At 48.3% G+C, this 18,266-nt stretch overlaps 1 protein-coding gene across 16 annotated transcripts in view; it reads right to left on the reverse strand.

The window, feature by feature from the left end:
* CELF2 (CUGBP Elav-like family member 2) overlaps window positions 1-18,266 on the reverse strand; it is a 554,552-nt gene that overhangs the window by 355,711 nt on the left and 180,575 nt on the right. Inside the window, exon 1 of one of the 16 annotated variants that reach the window (XM_060245956.1) lies at window positions 13,966-14,018. The exons of the other annotated variants lie outside the window; for them this stretch is intronic. Coding sequence (XP_060101939.1) covers window positions 13,966-13,970 — 5 coding nt within the window. The 5' untranslated portion in view covers window positions 13,971-14,018. Of the gene's footprint in view, window positions 1-13,965; window positions 14,019-18,266 lie in introns of those variants that run through there. 16 annotated transcript variants of the gene reach the window in all.

Genomic DNA, 18,266 nt, shown 5'->3' on the forward strand with positions numbered 1-18,266 from the left:
ACGTCAGGCTTTTAAAAAATTATTATTATTAGTCTGCAGGCCACCTGGAGCGGCAGAAATAAAGCCAGGGGGTTACATTTTTAAATCAATCAATACGTCAATAAATAAAATGTAGGTCAGGAACGGAACTGGAAGAGAGGGAGGCTTTTGTGCCGTGTGTTTCAAGCACCTTCCCGCTCTCGAGTGCGGGATCAAGAGGGCTCGGAGAAATCCAATCAGTTCACGTAGGAAAGCACTCCAAAGGAGAAGTGCGAACCATTCTTTTCTTTCAGCCGCGTCCGATGACGGAGGTTCGCCAACTCTGAGTCAGCTTTAGATACGCAACGGTGCACCGAGCCCCTTCGCCATCTGGTCGAGCCCCCATGCGCAACATAGGACTTTTCACCCACTGGCCTCGACCCCCACCCCTGGACAATTGTACACCGTCCCAGCCACAGTGTGCCACATGGAAAGAGCAGGTGGACTGCAGAACCGTGCCAGCCGAGCAAATGGGTTTCAGTGGCTGCCAGCCCATCACAGATCAGGGCTATGATGCGTTTTCAAGGAGTAAGGTTGCATGACTGGCGCTCCAATCTTAAGACATGCATATTAGGCTTGCTTGCACAATCAGTCAGCACCAAGGGTTGTGCCCTTCATGATGTCACTTCCTGTCTGATGCCAGCAATACAATCTATTTCTAGAGAGCCAGTTTGGTGTAGTGGTGAAGTGCGCGGACTCTTATCTGGGAGAAACGGGTTTGATGCCCCGCTCCTCCACTTGCAGCTGCTGGAATGGCCTTGGGTCAGCCATAGCTGATGTAGAAGTTGTCCTTGAAAGGGCAGCTTCTGTCAGAGCTCTCTCAGCCCCACCTACCACACAGGCGATCTGTTGTGGGGGGAAGAAGGTAAAGGAGATGTTGACCTGCTCTGAGACTCTGATTCAGAGAGAAGGGCGGGGTATAAATCTACAGTTCTCCTATTGGTAAATCCCGCCCCCCGCAGGCCAGCTTATTGGTGGCTGGGGGGCTGGGCTTGGCGGCAGCGAACCAAGACTTCCTTGGGGGCCTCCCATCTAAGTATCAACCAGGGCTGACCCTACTTAGCTTCCAAGAGCAGATGAGAAAAGAAGAGGAGGAGAAGGAAGAGATTGGATTTACACCCTGCTCTTCGCTAGCCAAAGGAGTCTCCGAGCGGCTTACAATGTCCTTTCCCTTCACCACCCCACAACAGACACCCTGTGAGGTAGGTGGGGCTGTGGGAGCTCTGACAGAAGCTGCCCTGAGAGAACTTGTGACTGACCCGAGGTCACTCCAGCAGCCCCAAGTGGAGGAGAGACGACTCAAATCTGGTTCTTCCAGCTAAGAGTCCATGCACTTCGCCACTACCCCAAACTGGTTCTCATTTGCAATAGGCTACATTACACTGCCTTCCCACCTGGACCTCTGTTATACAGCCTTATTTTCCAAAGAGATGCCAAGACATTCCGAGTGGAAATAAGTCGTCCTCTTCCCCTCCGTCCCCCAGTTTAAAATCCCACCCTTTCGTCTGGAATTGGACTTAACACCTTAAAGCCTTCCTCCCCAACCGAAAGGGAGCTTAAAGACTTACCACATGCATCGAATACTTGGTACACTTATCTCTTCTCCCTGTGTCAAGACACCCCCTCCTCCCCTCGCCATGCCAGACGTCTAAATTTAGGCTGCATGTTCCTCAGGGCAGCAATCTCTCACGTGCTTTGCAAAGCGCTCGGCACGCCAAGGCATTCCATAAATAATAATAACAATAATGTGGAGTACTCTGTCCCTTTGGCTGGCTGCTGAACCGCACGGGGAGGCCTTGGTGCTTCGGAAACAATTCTTCCTCCCCTCCTTCCCCCTTTTCATAAGGTTTGGCACATGGTATTAATGAGCAAAATCACATCATATATGAAATTCTGCGAGGTTAAGACCGTTTCTCAGGAGTGGCTAGCTGAGACATAGTTCCCATTTAGCAGATAGTGGAATGGACATCAACCAAAGGAGCAGGTTAAAGAGGAAATCTGAAGATATATTTGATTGATTGGTTTTGCACAGGGCCTTTTTTTTTTAGCAGGAAGGCGCAGGAACGCAGTTTCAGCTGGCTTGGCATCAGGAGGTGCGACCTAATATGCAAACGAGTTCCTGCTGGGCTTTTTCTGCAAAAAAGTCCAGTCCGAAGCAATGGTGATGTTAGGGTGTGTGGCCTAATATGCAATGAGTTCTCGCTGGGCTTTTTCGGCAAAAAAGCCCTGTGTGAAACAGTGGTGATGTCAGGGGGTGTGGCCTAATATGCAAATGAGTTCCTGCTGGGCTTTTTCTACCCCCCCCCCCCCGTGTGAAGCAATGGCAATGTCATGGTAAAAGGTAAAGGTAGTCCCCTGTGCAAGCACCAGTCGTTTCCGACTCTGGAGTGACATTGTTTCGCAACGCATGTGGCCTAATATGCAAATGAGTTCCTGCTGGGCCTTTTCTACAAAAAAATCCCCACGTGAAACAATGGCAATGTCAGGGGGTGTGGCAATAATATGCAAATGAGTTCCTGCTGGGCCTTTTCTACAAAAAAGCGCCCCGTGTGAAACAATGGTGATGTCATGGTAAAAGGTAAAGGTAGTCCCCTGTGCAGGCACCAGCCGTTTCTGACTCTGGGGTGACGTTTCGCAATGTGTGTGGCCTAATATGCAAATGAGTTTCTGCTGGGCCTTTCTACAAAAAAGCCCTGTGTGAAACAATGGTGACATCAGGGGGTGTGACTTAATATGCAAACGAGTCCCTGCTGGGATTTTTCTACCGGAAAAAAAAAGCTCAGGTTTTGCATGTGTAAGTTTACATCATCACAAGTCCCAGCGGCTTCTGGGTCTTACCCTGAAGTGAATGATGTATGTTGGATCAGGTTTGCTTTATGCAGGGGTGGAATTCTAGCAGGCGCTCCTTTGCCTATTAGGCCACACACCCCTGATGGAGCCAGTCCTCCTGGAGCTTACAGTAGGCCGTCTACTAAGACCCCAATAAGCGCCTGGAGGATTGGCTACATCAGGGAGTTACTGTTACAAAAAAAAAAAAAAGTCCTGGAAATCTACCACCAGATTCAACTAGGGTTTCCAATGCTGGGTTGGGCAATATAAGGAGATGAGGGGGTACAGCCTGGAGAGGGTGAGGTTTGGGCAGGTCTTTTTGTGTAGCAGGAACTCCTTTGTATATTAGGCCACACCCCATGTTGTAGCCAATCTGCCTGGAGCTCACAGGGCACTTAGTACAGGGCCTACTGCAAGCTCCAGGAGGATTGGCTACATCAGATTCCTTACAGGGCTCTTCATACAGGGCCTACTGAGAGCTCCAGGAGGATTGGCTACATCAGGGGGGCATGGCCTAATAGGCAAAGGAGGTCCTGCTACAAAAAAAGGCCCGGGTTTGGGGAGAGGAGGGACCTCAGTAGGGTATAATGCTATAGAGCCCACCTTCCAAAGCAGCCATTTTCTCCAGGGGAACTGATCTCTGCAGTCTGCAGATCAGTTGAAATACTGGAAGAACCCTAGCCTCCACCTGGAGGTTGGCAACCTTAGAACCAGCTCTCCGATATGGCCGTACACCAAAACCAAACTGGATGCAATTGGTAATAGTCAGGGGTGAAATTCCAGCAGGAGCTCCTTTGCATATTAGGCCACACCCCTGAGGTAGCCAATCCTCCAAGAGCTTACAAAAAGGAGCCTTGTAAGCTCTTGGAGGATTGGCTACCTCAGGAGTGTGTGGCCTAACATGCAAAGGAGCCCCTGCTAGAATTCCACCCCTGGTAATAGCAACGGGCTTGCATCAGCCTCAGACCAACAACAACAAAAAGGAGAGGGAGCAAAAAATGCAAAGCCAAGCAGCATGTGAACCTGCCAGGGTTGGCTGCGTCCATGACTTGGCAAGCATCAAGGTTCACGAAGAAGGTCATGCCGGCGCTAAGAGGACGGGTATGCAACTTAAGTGGGGGGATGCAATGCGATCACCCAAACCTGAGACAGCATGTGACAGGAGACGCCCAACCCAAAATAGACGCGGGGAGCACGAGGTTTGCCAACAAGAAGGCACGGCCAGTTGTCGGACGAGCTTTGCGGCTTGTCCCCCAACATGCTCTGTTCCGTTTCTTCAGATTGTAGTATGGCCATTCCAGGACCTCCTGCCTTCAGAGAACATTGTCCTTCATGACTCGTCTACCAAAGGGTAGCTATGCATGGGCATGGAACACCGAGAGCCAGTTTGGTGTAGTGGTTAAGTGCACGGACTCTTATCTGGGAGAACCGGGTTTGATTCCCTGCTCCTCCACTTGCACCTGCTGGCATGGCCTTGGGTCAGCCATCGCTCTGGCAGAGGTTGTCTGTGAAAGGGCAGCTGCTGTGAGAGCCCTCTCAGCCCCACCCAACTCACAGGGTGTTTGTTGTGGGGGAGGAAGATAAAGGAGATTGTGAGCCGCTCTGAGACTCTGAGTGGAGGGCAGAATAGAAATCCAATGTCGTCGTCTTCTCACACTGCAGTGGATTCTGGGAGGGCTCCATCTATGAACATTCAGAAAATGTTGCAGAGCACTCCTATTCAAGGGGGTCTTTGAATATGGTTTCCTGTTCTAGAATATCTCATTTCACAAGAAGTTATTCCAGATATAGTTCATGACCTTTCTTTGTGGTAGTGTTTACATTTTGGCTGGCAAAGTGATTAGAGGTCAAAAAATGCAGGGATTTTCAGTACTATTTTATTTTCGTTTCTTATTTCTAAATTTGATTGTACTTATGGTTGTTATCTCATATTATTGATTATTTGTAAATGTTTTTGGGTCGTCTGCAATAAGCACTATGTGATCTTATACTACATCAGTTCTTAACCTCATATTCTGTATATTGTGTAAAATTACAATAAAGTGTATTTGAAAGAAAGAAGGAAGCTAAATGTGCACGGCCTTGACCCGGATGGCCCCAACTCAGGACCTTTATTTTTTGTAATAGGAACTCCTTTTAGGGTTGCCAATCCCTAGGTGATTAGCAAACACTAGAATGCTGAAGCAATTTCTTTCATAACGATGCAATTCTATTATCATCATCACAACCCAAAATTCGTTAAATGTCCGTAGAAAAATCAAATCGTTATTTCACGCCACTCTTGCAAGGTAGTACTTTCAAAATCAGAATGTTATTTCACATCATTCTTGTAAGGCAGTACTTTACAGTCCACTGCCTCAGTTCTCCTTTGCCTGAAAGACGTAGACAGTGCCACACTTGTATAAGATTCCTCCTATGGGTAGCAGACCGAAGTCTGACAGGTGTGGCGGCTACACAGGTCCTACGTTCAGTTTTGTGTTTTGTTCACCTTCCGCTGGCCGCTTTCTTTGAGCTTCGGAACCCGTTGCTAAAGGCAATTGCTCACACATTATAGTACAATGTTACTCTGCAGCTTGCACAAATATTTCTAGAGTTTGCTAATCCCCAGGAGGGGGCAGGGGATCCCCCGCTTTGGAGGCCCTCCTCCCCGCTTCAGGGTCATCAGAAAGTGGTGGGCGGGAGGGGAATGTCTGCTGGATGCTCCGTTATTCCCTATGGAGATCGATTCCCATAAGGTATAATGGAGAATAGATCTGCGGGCTTCAGGGGCTCGGGGGGGGGGCCTGTTTTTTGAGATAGATACACCATGTTTTCAGCATAGCATCCAGTCCCTCTCCCTAAAATACCCTCCAGATTTTAAAAAAAAATTGGACCAGGGGGTATAATTCTATGAGCCTCAAAAGAAGGTGCCCTTACCCTTCATTATTTCCAATGGAGGGAAGGTATTTAAAAGGTGTGCAGTCCCTTTAAATATGATGGCCAGAACTCCCTTTGGAGTTCAATTATGCTTGTCACAACCTTGCTCCTGGCTCCACCCCCAATGTCTTCTGCCCTCACCCCCAAAGTCTCCTGACTCCACCCCCAAAGTCCCCGGATATTTCTTGAATTGGACTTGAATTGGTAACCCTAACTCCTTTGCATATTAGGCCACACACCCCTGATGTAGCCAATCCTCCTGGAGCTTACAGCAGGCCCTGTATGAAGAGCCCTGTAAGGAATTCTAGCAGGACCTCCTTTGCCTATTAGGCCACACACCCCTGATGTAGCCAATCCTCCTGGAGCTTACAGCAGGCCCTGTATGAAGAGCCCTGTAAGGAATTCTAGCAGGACCTCCTTTGCCTATTAGGCCACACACCCCTGATGTAGCCAATCCTCCTGGAGCTTACAGCAGGCCCTGTATGAAGAGCCCTGTAAGGAATTCTAGCAGGACCTCCTTTGCCTATAAGGCCACAAACCCCTGATGTAGCCAATCCTCCTGGAGCTTACAGCAGGCCCTGTAAGAAGAACCCTGTAAGCTCTTGGAGGATTGGCTACATCAGGGGTGTGTGGCCTAATATGCAAAGGAGCTCCTGCTACCAAAAAAGGAAAAAATCCTGCTTCTTTGGCTCTAAGACCCAGGCCTCGAATTCAGCAGGAGCTCACAGGAGCACAGCTCCCGAACCTTTCTGAGGGTTCCCTACTCCTCCTCCCCACCTACCTATGAATGGATAAGTAGTTGAAGATTTAAAAACATTTGCATCTTACTAAAATGTTGTCATGTGTCTTGAATTATTTAGTGCTATAAAGCAAAAAGAACCATATTCATAATTCCTATGAATTTAGGGGGAGGTATTTGTGAGTTTCCTGCATTGTGCAGGGGGTTGAGCTAGATGACCCTGGAGGTCCCTTCCAACTCTATGATTCTACCTTGTCTATTGAATAATAGGTGCAGCTTCATAACAATCCCTGGATTAGGAGAGCAAGCAGACAGCCAGCCACCAGGGGCTTTGCCACACCCCCAGCAGCCCTCATTAATCTCTGGAGAAGCCCATGCCATCCTTTTCTCCATTTCTGATGTGATTCTGGGTGAAGGTGGCTTGCTGGCCTTTTGACTGTGGGGGGGGGGGGGCGGTGGCCAAGGAGAGCCCCAGGTGAGTGAGGCCTGCTTGGGCTGGCTGGATCTCTAGCCAGCCCAAGCAGGCCTCGCTTGCCTGGGGCTCTCCTTTCTTGCGTTGGGTTGCTCTGGGCCGGTGAGGGTGTGGTATATGCTAATAGGTCATGCTAATGAGCTCTACCGCCTATGTTTCTACAAAATGACCCCTGCTAAGACCCTTAGGAAAATGCAGCCTATGCTCAGGAAAAGCAACAGGGGGAGGCATATCAAGGAGTAGGAAAGAAATACAAACCAGCAATTCCGTAGGCAAAAGAGAAGTATATAAATGATACCGGTAAGAGCTTGACGGGGATGAGCACCGCCAAATGTTGCGCAGCCAATTGCCGAGTCAAGCCCTGAAGGCGGTGTGATTTAGAACAACAGATTAAACACCTACTGAGCTTCAGCTCCATCCTCAGACCACAGATGGGCCTTCAGTTGCCCTGTTTGAACAGGATTCAATAAAGCACAGCTCAAGCAGCAAGTAATAAATGAAGCTGGAAGGGCCTGAAACTAGGGAAGGAATCCTGCTAAGCCAGGAAGGAAGAGGGGTGTGAAGGATGCAAGAGCGTTGCCGCGAGCCGAGTGTCGGACTTGGATTGGGGAAACCCGGGTTCAAATTGCTACTCAGTCACAACGTTCACTGGGCAACCATGCCGTTGGGTTGGGGAGGGGGGCCAAACCGGGGGAATCACCGCCCCCAGAGGGAGATTGGAAGCCCTGGCCATAAGTCCACCCTCCAAAGCAGGCATTTTCTCCATGGGAACTGATCTCTGTCGCCTGGCAATCAGTTGCAGTCCCAGGAGGTTTCCAGCCACCACCGGCAGGGGAGAGCAGGCTGCCGGGGGGATCCTCACCCCCCGAAGAGCCCCGTAAGCATATGATGTCCCCGGCACGATGGTGTCACCTGTATTTTTACCGCAAATCCTAGAATGTTTCCAGTGTGGAGCTCTAGGAACCGCAGTAAAACTCTATGGTACCATGGAGTTATAGTGAGTCCTAGAGCGTCCCTCCCACAACGTCCCTGGCATGATGACATCACTTCCGGGTGACAGCACTGCAGCGGCTGAGGGACTTGACAACCCTACACCACCTGCAAGTTGTCAACCCTAGGTAGAACGTGGAATACCATCGAAGTCAAACAATGGGTTCCTTTATTGTCTATATCAGGGGTGCCCAACGGTAGCTCTCCAGATGTTTTTTGCCTACAACACCCATCAGTCCCAGCCATTGGCCATGCTGGCTGGGGCTGATGGGAGTTGTAGGCAAAAAAAACATCTGGAGAGCTACCGTTGGCCGCCCCTGGTCTATATAACGATGCTCTATTCCCCCTTTTATGTCTATAAAGAGGAAGAGAGCGCCATTTTGATTTTCCGCCTCAAGCACACCAATTTCTCGGGCTGCCTTGGGTCAGCAACAGCTGTAGGTGAAGAGTCATTCCGGAGGTCCTGATTGCCTACGTAACAGTCAATAAACGAATATCCTAACGAACAAAATAATATTCAATAAATTTTGCGTTGACAATGTGCTCCAATGTTCAAAGATCCGGGGGGGGGGGGGGGCTTTAAACAGACACTTCAGACAACACAAGCAAACGGGGAATTACATATGCAGCTCAAATTGCACAATTACTCACAAGCCATTATGTTCCCTTCCCCTCCTTTCCCTCTCTTTGCAGAGTGTATTAAAATAGGAGGGAAGTGTTTTGCGCAAAGGTTAACTAGAAACATTTGTGTGTCTTCTAGAGCCGTTATGCTTATAATGTATTTTTTTTCCCCTGTGAAAGAGAAAACTATCACTAATGCCAGCATTATTTTGTTCTATTACTTTTCTACGGTGCATCGCAAGGAAAGCAATTTTAAAGTGCACAAGGCACACTTATCATAATCAGGCTTTTTTTTCCTTATGGCATTTCGAGGAGGGGGAGCTTCTCTAGGGAGACACCACACAGACGTACGGAGAGAAACGGGTGGCTCTTTTGCGGCTCCGGACGGTAAATCTGTGGGTTGAAATTAAATCAAAAGAGTTTCCGGCTCAACATTCGGAAGAACTTCCTGACCATTAGAGTGGTTCCTGGGTGGAACAGACTCCCTTTGGAGGTGGTGGGCTCTCCTTCCTTGGAGGTTTTTAAACAGAGGCTAGATGGCCATCTGACAGCAATGAGGATCCTGTGAATTTAGGGGGAGGTACTTGTGAGTTTCCTGCATTGTGCAGGGGGTTGGACTAGATGACCCTGGAGGTCCCTTCCAACTCTATGATTCTATGATCTCTTGGCAGAGGAAGATGGAAACTCTGTGCTTCACTCCCAACCATTGCAGTAAAATTCCAGGAGAGGTCCAGGCCACACCTGAAGGTTGGCAAATGTGAGCGAGTGCATACAAATGGCGATGATGGCCAGCCTTGTCGCTTCTGGGTAGCTCTAGGAATTGCCAGGAACTCTATGGTCAGATGTTCCTTGTGTGTGCATGAGGCCTTATTTTTCTCTTTTTCTCTTTGTACTCACTCCTGCTGGTTCTAGGCACTGCTCAACAATCCTAACAAAAACGTTTCACTTAGGGTTGCCAATCTCCTGTTGGCTCCTGGAGATCTCCCATTATCATAACGGATCTCGAGACAATCACGATTAATTTCCCCCAAAGAAAATGGCTGTTTTGGAGGCTGGACTCTATGGCGTCGTACCCTGCTGAGGTTCCCTCCCCTCCCCAAACTCCTCTCTCCTAGGGTTGCCAATCCACAGGTGGGATCCTGGAGAAAACCGTGTAATGATACAATTATACTTATAGTCAAGTTTACAACACACAATACAGATATTTCCTATTTCCATTTATGATAATATCAAAATTGAATAATTCAACAAAATCAGTAATGGCTTAACCATTTGATGATAGCTCATTACAACAGCATCTTAGCAATGTATACAATAATTGCGATAGTAGAAGAATACAATCAAGTCACTGGTTCAACAATTACAACACAAAAAGTCCACAATAGAAGAGACAAGCTCTGCACTACAGCAAGTACTACGGAAGGTACTGGTAAATTTCACAATAGCGAGTGTGACACGCTTCCGGTATCTTGGCATGTTTCGGTAGCGACCTTCGTCTGACACACTTATTTCAAATATCTGGAACCAATGTCCGATTTAATACAATGTGTTAGTCAGTTAGTCAATTTCTTCAGTGGTATTAGCTGTTCTTCGCTAATGAAACACTTTGCGGGTGGAGCCAGGAGACATTGGGGGTGGAGCCAGGAGCAAGGTTGTGACGAGCATAATTGAATTCCAAAGGGAGTTCTCGCCATCACCTTTTAAAGGGACCACACACCTTTTAAATGCCTTCTGTCCATTGGAAATAATAAAGGATAGGGGCACCTTCTTTTGGGACTCATAGAATTGGACTCCCTAGTCCAATCTTTTTGAAACTTGGAAGGTGTTTTGAGGAGAGGCACCAGATGCTATGTTGGAAATTTGGTGTCTCTACCTCAAACAACAGCCCCCTCCCCAGAGCCCCAGATACCCACGGATCAATTATCCATTATACCCTATGGGAATCAGTCTCCATAGGGTATTATGGAGTGCCCAGCAGACATTCTCTCCCCCAGCTTTCTGATGACCCCAAGGCAAGGGGAGGGCTTCCAAACGGGGAGATCCCCTGCCGTCACCTGGGGATTGGCTACCCTACCATGGTTGCTGTGCAAAAGCAGGCAATGGCAAACCACCTCTGTTTGTCTCTTGCCTTGAAAATTCCATGGAGTCAGCACTTGCATGGGAAACCACCACGGAAGTCCAACACCAAGAGCAGTTGTGGGGGGGTCAGACCAATGGGCTCTCCGGTCCAAAATCCAGTCTCCTACAATGATCAACCAGATGCCCTCAAAACGCTTTTAAAAAGATATAGAGGCCAATGCTACCTCCTCTCGTTGGCCCACAACGCTGATACTAAGAGGGTTTTTGTTGTTGCTGTTTTGCATATCAACATGAAGGTCTAATTTAGCCGACATTAGTTCAACATGGCTAATGGGCCTTCCTGTAAATTTCTCTAAAGCCACCTAAACAGGTGGTCATCAATACACCTTGTGGCAGTTAACTTCCACAAATTAATTTAATTTAATTTTTGATTTATACCCCACCCTATCCTACAAGCGGGCTCCAGCCGGCTAATCTTTGAGCAGGAACGGACAGAAACACAGTTCCGGCTGGCTTGGTGTCAGGGGGTGTGGCCTAATATGCAAATGAGTGCCTGCTGGGCTTTTTCTACAAAAAATGTCTTGCACAAAACAATGGTGATGTCAGAGGGTGTGGCTTAATATGCAAATGAGTCCCTGCTGGGCCTTTTCTACAAAAAAACCCTCTGCTTTGAGCTAAGGAAGTTTCCCCGTCTTTACCCTGAACTTGCCGCATATCGACTTTCTTGCACGTCCATGAGCAATACAAGTGACAGAGGAAAAGTTCTCTCTATCCACTTTCCCCTCCCCACACATTATTTTTTTTTAAACACAAATCCCTCTGTCATGTCACCTCTTAGTCATCCTTTTTGTAACCTAAACAGCCCCAACTCTTTATTGTTTTCTCGGTAATTCTGGTGGCTCTTTCCCACACCTTTTTAACACGACAGCATCCTTTTTGAGACACGGTGCTTCGAACTGTATAGCTTATTGCAAGTAAAGTCACGCCATAGGTCTGCGCGAGTGCGTTACGACACCAGCCATTTTGTTTTCAAGCCTTTCCCTAATAATCCCCAACACAGTGCTTGCCTTTTTCACTACTGTCACACAATGAGTTGACATTTTCATCCAGCTGACCACCACGACCCCAAGATCCCTTTCCAGGTCTTTTGCTGCCGGTTCATTCCGTACCACTGAAGTTCAGATTCTGTGCACCAAGTTACAATTACACGGAATCTTGCTTGATAGGTTTGGCAGCCTAGCGATGGGATAATAAGTATTGCCTTTCACCCAGCTTGGCGTCCCTGACACAGAGAGCAATTAAAAACATGAAAACAAGCTTTTAAAACATATAATAGCTAGGGCTTGCCCAGGGGTGGGATTCTAGCAGGAGCTCCTTTGCATATTAGGCCACACACCCCTGATGCAGCCAATCCTCCGAGAGCTTACAAAAAAGAGCTTTGTAAGCTCTCGGAGGATTGGCTACATCAGGGGTGTGTGGCCTAATATGCAAGGGAGCTCCTGCTAGAATTCCACCCCTGGGCTTGCCAACTTCCAGGTGGTCCTTTTCCTCACACAGTAGAACAAGTAAACAAAATGAGAAACACGAATAAGGTGAATTGTTCACACAAACTTCCAGGAGGTGGCTGGAGATCTCCTGGGATTACAATTGATCTCCAGGTGACAGAGATTAGTCCGCCTAGAGAAAATGGCTGCTTTGGAAGGTGAACTGTGCGGCATTACACCCTAATTGAAGTCCATCCCCTCCTCTCTCCAAACCCCATCCTCCTCAGGCTCCACCCCCATAATATCCGCCCCTCATAATCTCCCTGGAGCTCGCAACTCTACGTAAGAGCATAAGAGAAGCCATGTTGGTTGAGGCCAGTGGCTCCTCTAGTCCAACACTCTGTGTCACACAGTGGCCAAAAACCCCAGGTGCCATCAGGAGGTCCATCAGTGGGGCCAGAAGAACATAAGAGAAGCCATGTTGGATCAGGCCAATGGCCCATCCAGTGTCACACAGGAAACAAAATCAAGCTGCCATCAGGAGATCTGCCAGTGGGACCAGAACTCCAGAAGCCCTCCCACTGTTGCCCCCCCCCCCAAGCACCAAGAATAAAGAACACCACCGCCTCAGTCAGAGTGTTCCATCTATAAGAAGATAAGAGAAGCCATGTCGGATCAGGCCAATGGTCCATCTAGTCCAACACTCTGTCACACAGTGGCCAAGAAAAACAGGTACCATCAGGAGGTCTACCAGTGGGGCCAGGACACTAGAAGTCCTCCCACTGTGCCCCCCACCCCCCCGTATCAAGAAAGCGGAGCTTCACTGCCCCAGACAGAGAGTTCCATTTATACCTTGTGGCTAATAGCCACAGATGGACCATTGCTCCTTATGTTCATCTAATCCCCTAGTAATATATGATAATGAGAAACAACAATGAAACAAAAGTTAAAATGCACACACAAAACACACCCAATGAGGAAGACGAGTCAGGGAGGCAATGCTAAATAGAACAAAGGAGTCTTCATCTACAGGTGAAAGATACTGATGGGGCAGGGGGAGAGACCGACAGAATTCCCTGGAGAGCGCATTCCATAATTTTGGTGCTATGATTTGGAAATTCCCGTTCTCAAATGTGACTCCCATAAACTAAAAGAACCATAGCAAACGCTGCAGTCAACATGGCACAATTCAACAAGTGGCCACGCCAGGATTCCATCCCAATCTACATCGACACCTCCAGCTTGGACAAAACCCTTCTACAGAATTTTTTTTCAGAGGAAATTCTGGGAAGCCAATCCAAAACACTCAACGTCCGCTCCGCGCCGGCTGCTAACCCAGGGGTAGGATTCAAGCTATCTGTTCTCCTGCAGAAACAAGAAATTCTGGAGAAGTTTCCAGGAGGACAAGTTAAAAGAGAGGAGAAAATAGGACAAACCTCCCACTAGCCAAAGAGTACTTCAAAGAGAAAAGAGACAGAGATGTCCAACCAAACTGTTGCCCTGAACTATTTCTAGATGAAACGCCCTTCGCTTTGGCCCTTTCAAAATCTCCCCCTTACGCATTGTGTCACCCGCACAATGCTTCTCCCTTTTCAAGAGAACCCCTTCTCTTTCTCCCGTGGAGATCCGCTTGCTCGCTCGCCCTGGTTCCCTAACAATAGCCTGCATTTTCAAAAGAGACCGGTTTCGCAACGTGCCATCTGTCCTCAGTCCCCTCCAAAAGGTCACTCAGCATCTCCTACGTCTCGGAGTCCTGTTGTTCAAGCGTCTGTCAGGACAAAGCAGCAAAGGGATTCAAGATGAGTTTTAAAGAATACCTCATGGCCCCATAGATCGGGAAGCAATGGCTGGCAGGTTCGCTCCAGTTCCGGCTTTGCAACTGGTAGCAGAGGCTTCGAGTTCCCATCTCGACTTCCTCTGTGGTTTGGCAACATCCGTTGAGCAACAAATTCACCCCTCTTACTGTGTCAAACAACTGCTTTGAAGTTTTTCTGGAGGGGGCTTTTACCAGCACATTTAAGTAAACTCAACGAGGGAGGGGAAACGCCTTAAGATTCACAGAAGAATTCACAAAAGAGCATTAACTTGCGGCCTACCAAATTATGAACTGGCATTCAGGCGACTGACTGACCACCAGATAAACACCATTTTGCAGATCTGAAAAGGAAATGGTGAAAACAGCCTGTTTCCTGTTCACAGAATGGAGGCCACCAAGCTAGGTCCTGAATAGACAGAGAGAGTCGGGGGAGGGGGAGGTGTCTTTTGAATATACTGAAAGAGGCCTTACCAGTGAAGTCCAGCTTCTAAGGTTGCTAACCTCCAGGTGAGGACTGCAGATCTCCTAGAATTACAACTGATCTCCACGCTACAGAGGTCTGTTTTCCTGGATAAAGTGGCTCCAGGGATGCTGGACTAGACAGACCACTGTTCTGATCCAGCAGGGCTCTTTTTATGCTCTCAAGATGCTGAACTAGATGGACCACTGTTCTGATCCAGCAGGGCTCTTCTAATGTTCTTAGGATGCTGGACTAGATGGACCACTGGTCTGATCCAGCAGGGCTCTTTTTATGCTCTCAAGATGCTGGACTAGATGGACCACTGTTCTGATCCAGCAGGGCTCTTCATATGTTGTTAGGATGCTGGACTAGATGGACCACTGTTCTGATCCAGCAGGGCTCTTTTTATGTTCTCAGGATGCTGGACTAAATGGACCACTGGTCTGATCCAGCAGAGCTCTTCTTATGCTCTCAGGATGCTGGACTAAATAGACCACCAGTCTGATCCAGCAGGGCTCTTCTTATGCTCTCAGGATGCTGAACTAGATGGACCACTGTTCTGATCCAGCAGGGCTCTTTTTATGCTCTCAAGATGCTGAACTAGATGGACCACTGGTCTGATCCAGCAGCCCAGAAATAAGGCCGACCAGGAGTGGGAAATGCCTCAGCCTTGGGTAGAATTTGCAGGGAAAACTCGTTTCATGTTCCATGGGACCCTCAAGATGACAAATCAGTGGGTTCTAGATCAAATCTCTGTAGAAACTAAAATGAGCAGACTGAGGCTGTTGCAATTTGGTCACAATCATGAGAAGACAAGACTCACTGGGAAAGACAATAATGCTAGAGCAGGAAAAGAAGAAGACCCAATACGAGATGGATTGACTCAATCAAGGAAGCCACAGCCCTCGGTTTGCAGGATGTAAGCCAGGCTGGTAATGATAGGAAGACATTAATTTACAGTGTTTCTGTAAGTCAGAAGTGATATCATGCCACTTAACACACACTCACTCATTTTGTGAAGCAATGTGCTATTCTGTACACTGAAATAAGGAACAGGCGTTTCTAGGGTTGCCAAGTCTCCATCAGCTGCCGGCAGGGGATTTTGTGTGTGTGGGCGCATGCAGTGCAATAATGTCACCCAGAAGTGACGTATCATGCCAGGCACATCGCGTGGGGACGCTCTAGGAAATAGCAGGAAACTCTATGGTTTCACATGGGGATGCTCTAGCAATTTTGGGAAGGAAACTCTATGGTTCCTAGTATCATGAGCCCTGATGAGGAGGAGCTGGAAGGGTTAACAGACCTGGAAGAGTTGCCAGCCAGTTCCTCAGCTGAACAAACAGCAGCTGGCCCATCAATCACTCTCCAGGCACTAGTATCAGCTGTTGATGATCAATCTCCTCCAAGCTCTCATCCTCCCATCTCAAGAGTTCGAAGCAGGCTCCGGAAAGAACTTTCAGAGGAAAGACATGAGGCACGCCGATGCTTCAGATCTCTCAGCCCTGAGTTCAAGCGGAGTCACTGCCACCCAGAGAGCAGGCTGAATGAGACTCCCATGTAGCTCCCACCCAGGACCTGTTAACCTTGTGGAAGCAACAAGTCTATTCTCTGGCTTGCATCCACGCTCCTTCCTGATTCCTGCTCCTGACCTGCTTGATTTCCTTGGCACCCTGACCTTGTGGCTTTTGGACACTGACTTCTGATTCCAGTTTGTGATTCTGCATTGGTGACTTGGCTCCTGCTTGACTTCCTGGACTTTGACCTTGGACTGGCTTTGGACTCCTGCCTGCCTGCACCCTGAGAACATGACACCTAATGGCCCTAACTGATTCAGTATGAGGCAGCTTTCCCGAGTCCTTCTTGTCTATTGTGATTGGCACCAGCTCACCAAGGAAGGCCTCAGACAGAAGGCCTTTCCTAGCCTTGCCTCCTGAGGTCCTGAGGGAGACCTGAGGCTTTCAGCTGCCAAAACATGTCCTTGACCATAAACCTATGGCCCCGTACCGCAGCTCTCTCGTTAAATCTATCCGTGGTGCTCCAGTCGAACTGTACCTGCTCACAGCCGATAGCAAGAAACCCCTTAAAAGCAAAACCCATAATCGCTCACCTGACCGGCGAACTGAACGCCTCATGCTAATGAAAGCTAAACCTTTAAGGATTACACGGAGAGCGAAGGTGAGAAATCATTATACCCATTCCATTAAAAAAATATTACTGTTGAAGAAACTTTAAGTGCAGAAAGTCCCTCTTGGGGGCCGCGTAGCGCAGTCTAATTTTAGACAATTCCCTGGTCACCAGAGACTTCGCCTCACATATGGCCAAACCTCAGCTCCATCAACTGACTTTTTAAAAAATCTCTGTAGCCGCAGGTTACATTATCTCATGAATGAACTGTTATGTAGGTCAGTGAAGAGCCGGCTCCTAATTGAATGCACGTCCCAGCATTGACACCCATGCCCTAGATATCAACGTTCTTGACAATGGGGGTGGGGGAAGGGGGGAGCACAGTCCTGAAGGGAAGAGGGAGGAGAAGCGGATGGTGAGAAACATGCTGCGCTTTAGGGAATGGGAATAGGGTTGCCAATCCCCAGGTGGGGGCAGGGGATCCCCCCATTTAGAGGCCCTCCCCCCCGCTTCAGGGTCATCAGAAAGCGGGGGGAGGGGAGGGAAATGTCTGCTGGGAACTCTGTTATTCCCTATGGAGACCAATTTCCATAGGGTATAATAGAGAACTGATCTTTTGTTATCTGAGGCTCATGGGAGGGGGACTGTTTTTTGAGGCAAAGCCACCAAATTTTCAGCATAGCATCCAGTGCCTCTTGCCAAAATACCCCCCAAGTTTCAAACAGATTGGACGAGGGGGGTCCAATTCTATGAGCCCCCAAAGAAGGTGCTCCTATCCTTCATTATTTCCAAAGGAAGGAAGGCATTTAAAAGGTGTGCGGTCCCTTTCGATATGAGGGCCAGAACTCCCTTTGGAGTTCAATTATGCTTGTCACACCCTTGCTCCTGGCTTCACCCCCAATGTCTTTTCGCTCCACCCCCAAAGTCCCCAGATAATTCTTGAATTGGACTTATCAACCCTAAATGGGAAAAGAAAGCAGAACTGACAGAATCAATCTCAAAACAATTTGGTGTAGTGGTTAAGTGGGCAGACTCTTATCTGGGAGAACCGGGTTTGATTCCCCACTCCTCCACTTGCACCTGCTGGAATGGCCTTGAGTCAGTGATAGCTCTTGCAGAGCTGTCCTTGAAAAGGTAGCTTCTGTAAGAGCTCTCTCATCTCCACCTACCTCACTGGGTGTTTGTTGTGGGGGAAGAAGATAAAGGAGATTGTAAGCCACTCTGAGACTCTGATTTAGAGAGTAGGGCGGGGTATAAATCTACAGTCTTCTTCTTCTAAATGTCCCATTTTGGGGATGCTGTGGGTTGCAAATATAATCTGCAACAGAATATCTTCTAGCCAGGTCATTTTTTGGTGTAGTGAGCCAGTTTGGTGTAGTGGTGAAGTACGAGGACTCTTATCTGGGAGAAATGGGTTTGATTCCCCACTCCTCCACTTGCACCTGCTGGAATGGCCTTGGGTTAGCCATAGCTCTCACAGAGCTGTCCTTTAAAGGGCAGCTTTTGAGAGAGCTCTCTCATCCTCACTCACCTCACAGGGTGTCTGTTGTGGGGGGAGAAGATATAGGAGATTGTAAGCCACTCTGAGTCTGATTCAGAGAGAAGGGCGGGGTATAAATCTGCAATTCTTCTTCTACTTTTTTGTAGCAGGAACTCCTTTGCATATTAGGCCACACACTGCTGATGTAGTCAATCCTTACAGTGAGCCCTGTAAGCTC

This window comes from Heteronotia binoei, chromosome 8 (assembly GCF_032191835.1).
Source record: "Heteronotia binoei isolate CCM8104 ecotype False Entrance Well chromosome 8, APGP_CSIRO_Hbin_v1, whole genome shotgun sequence".
Classification (NCBI taxonomy): Eukaryota; Metazoa; Chordata; class Lepidosauria; order Squamata; family Gekkonidae; genus Heteronotia; species Heteronotia binoei.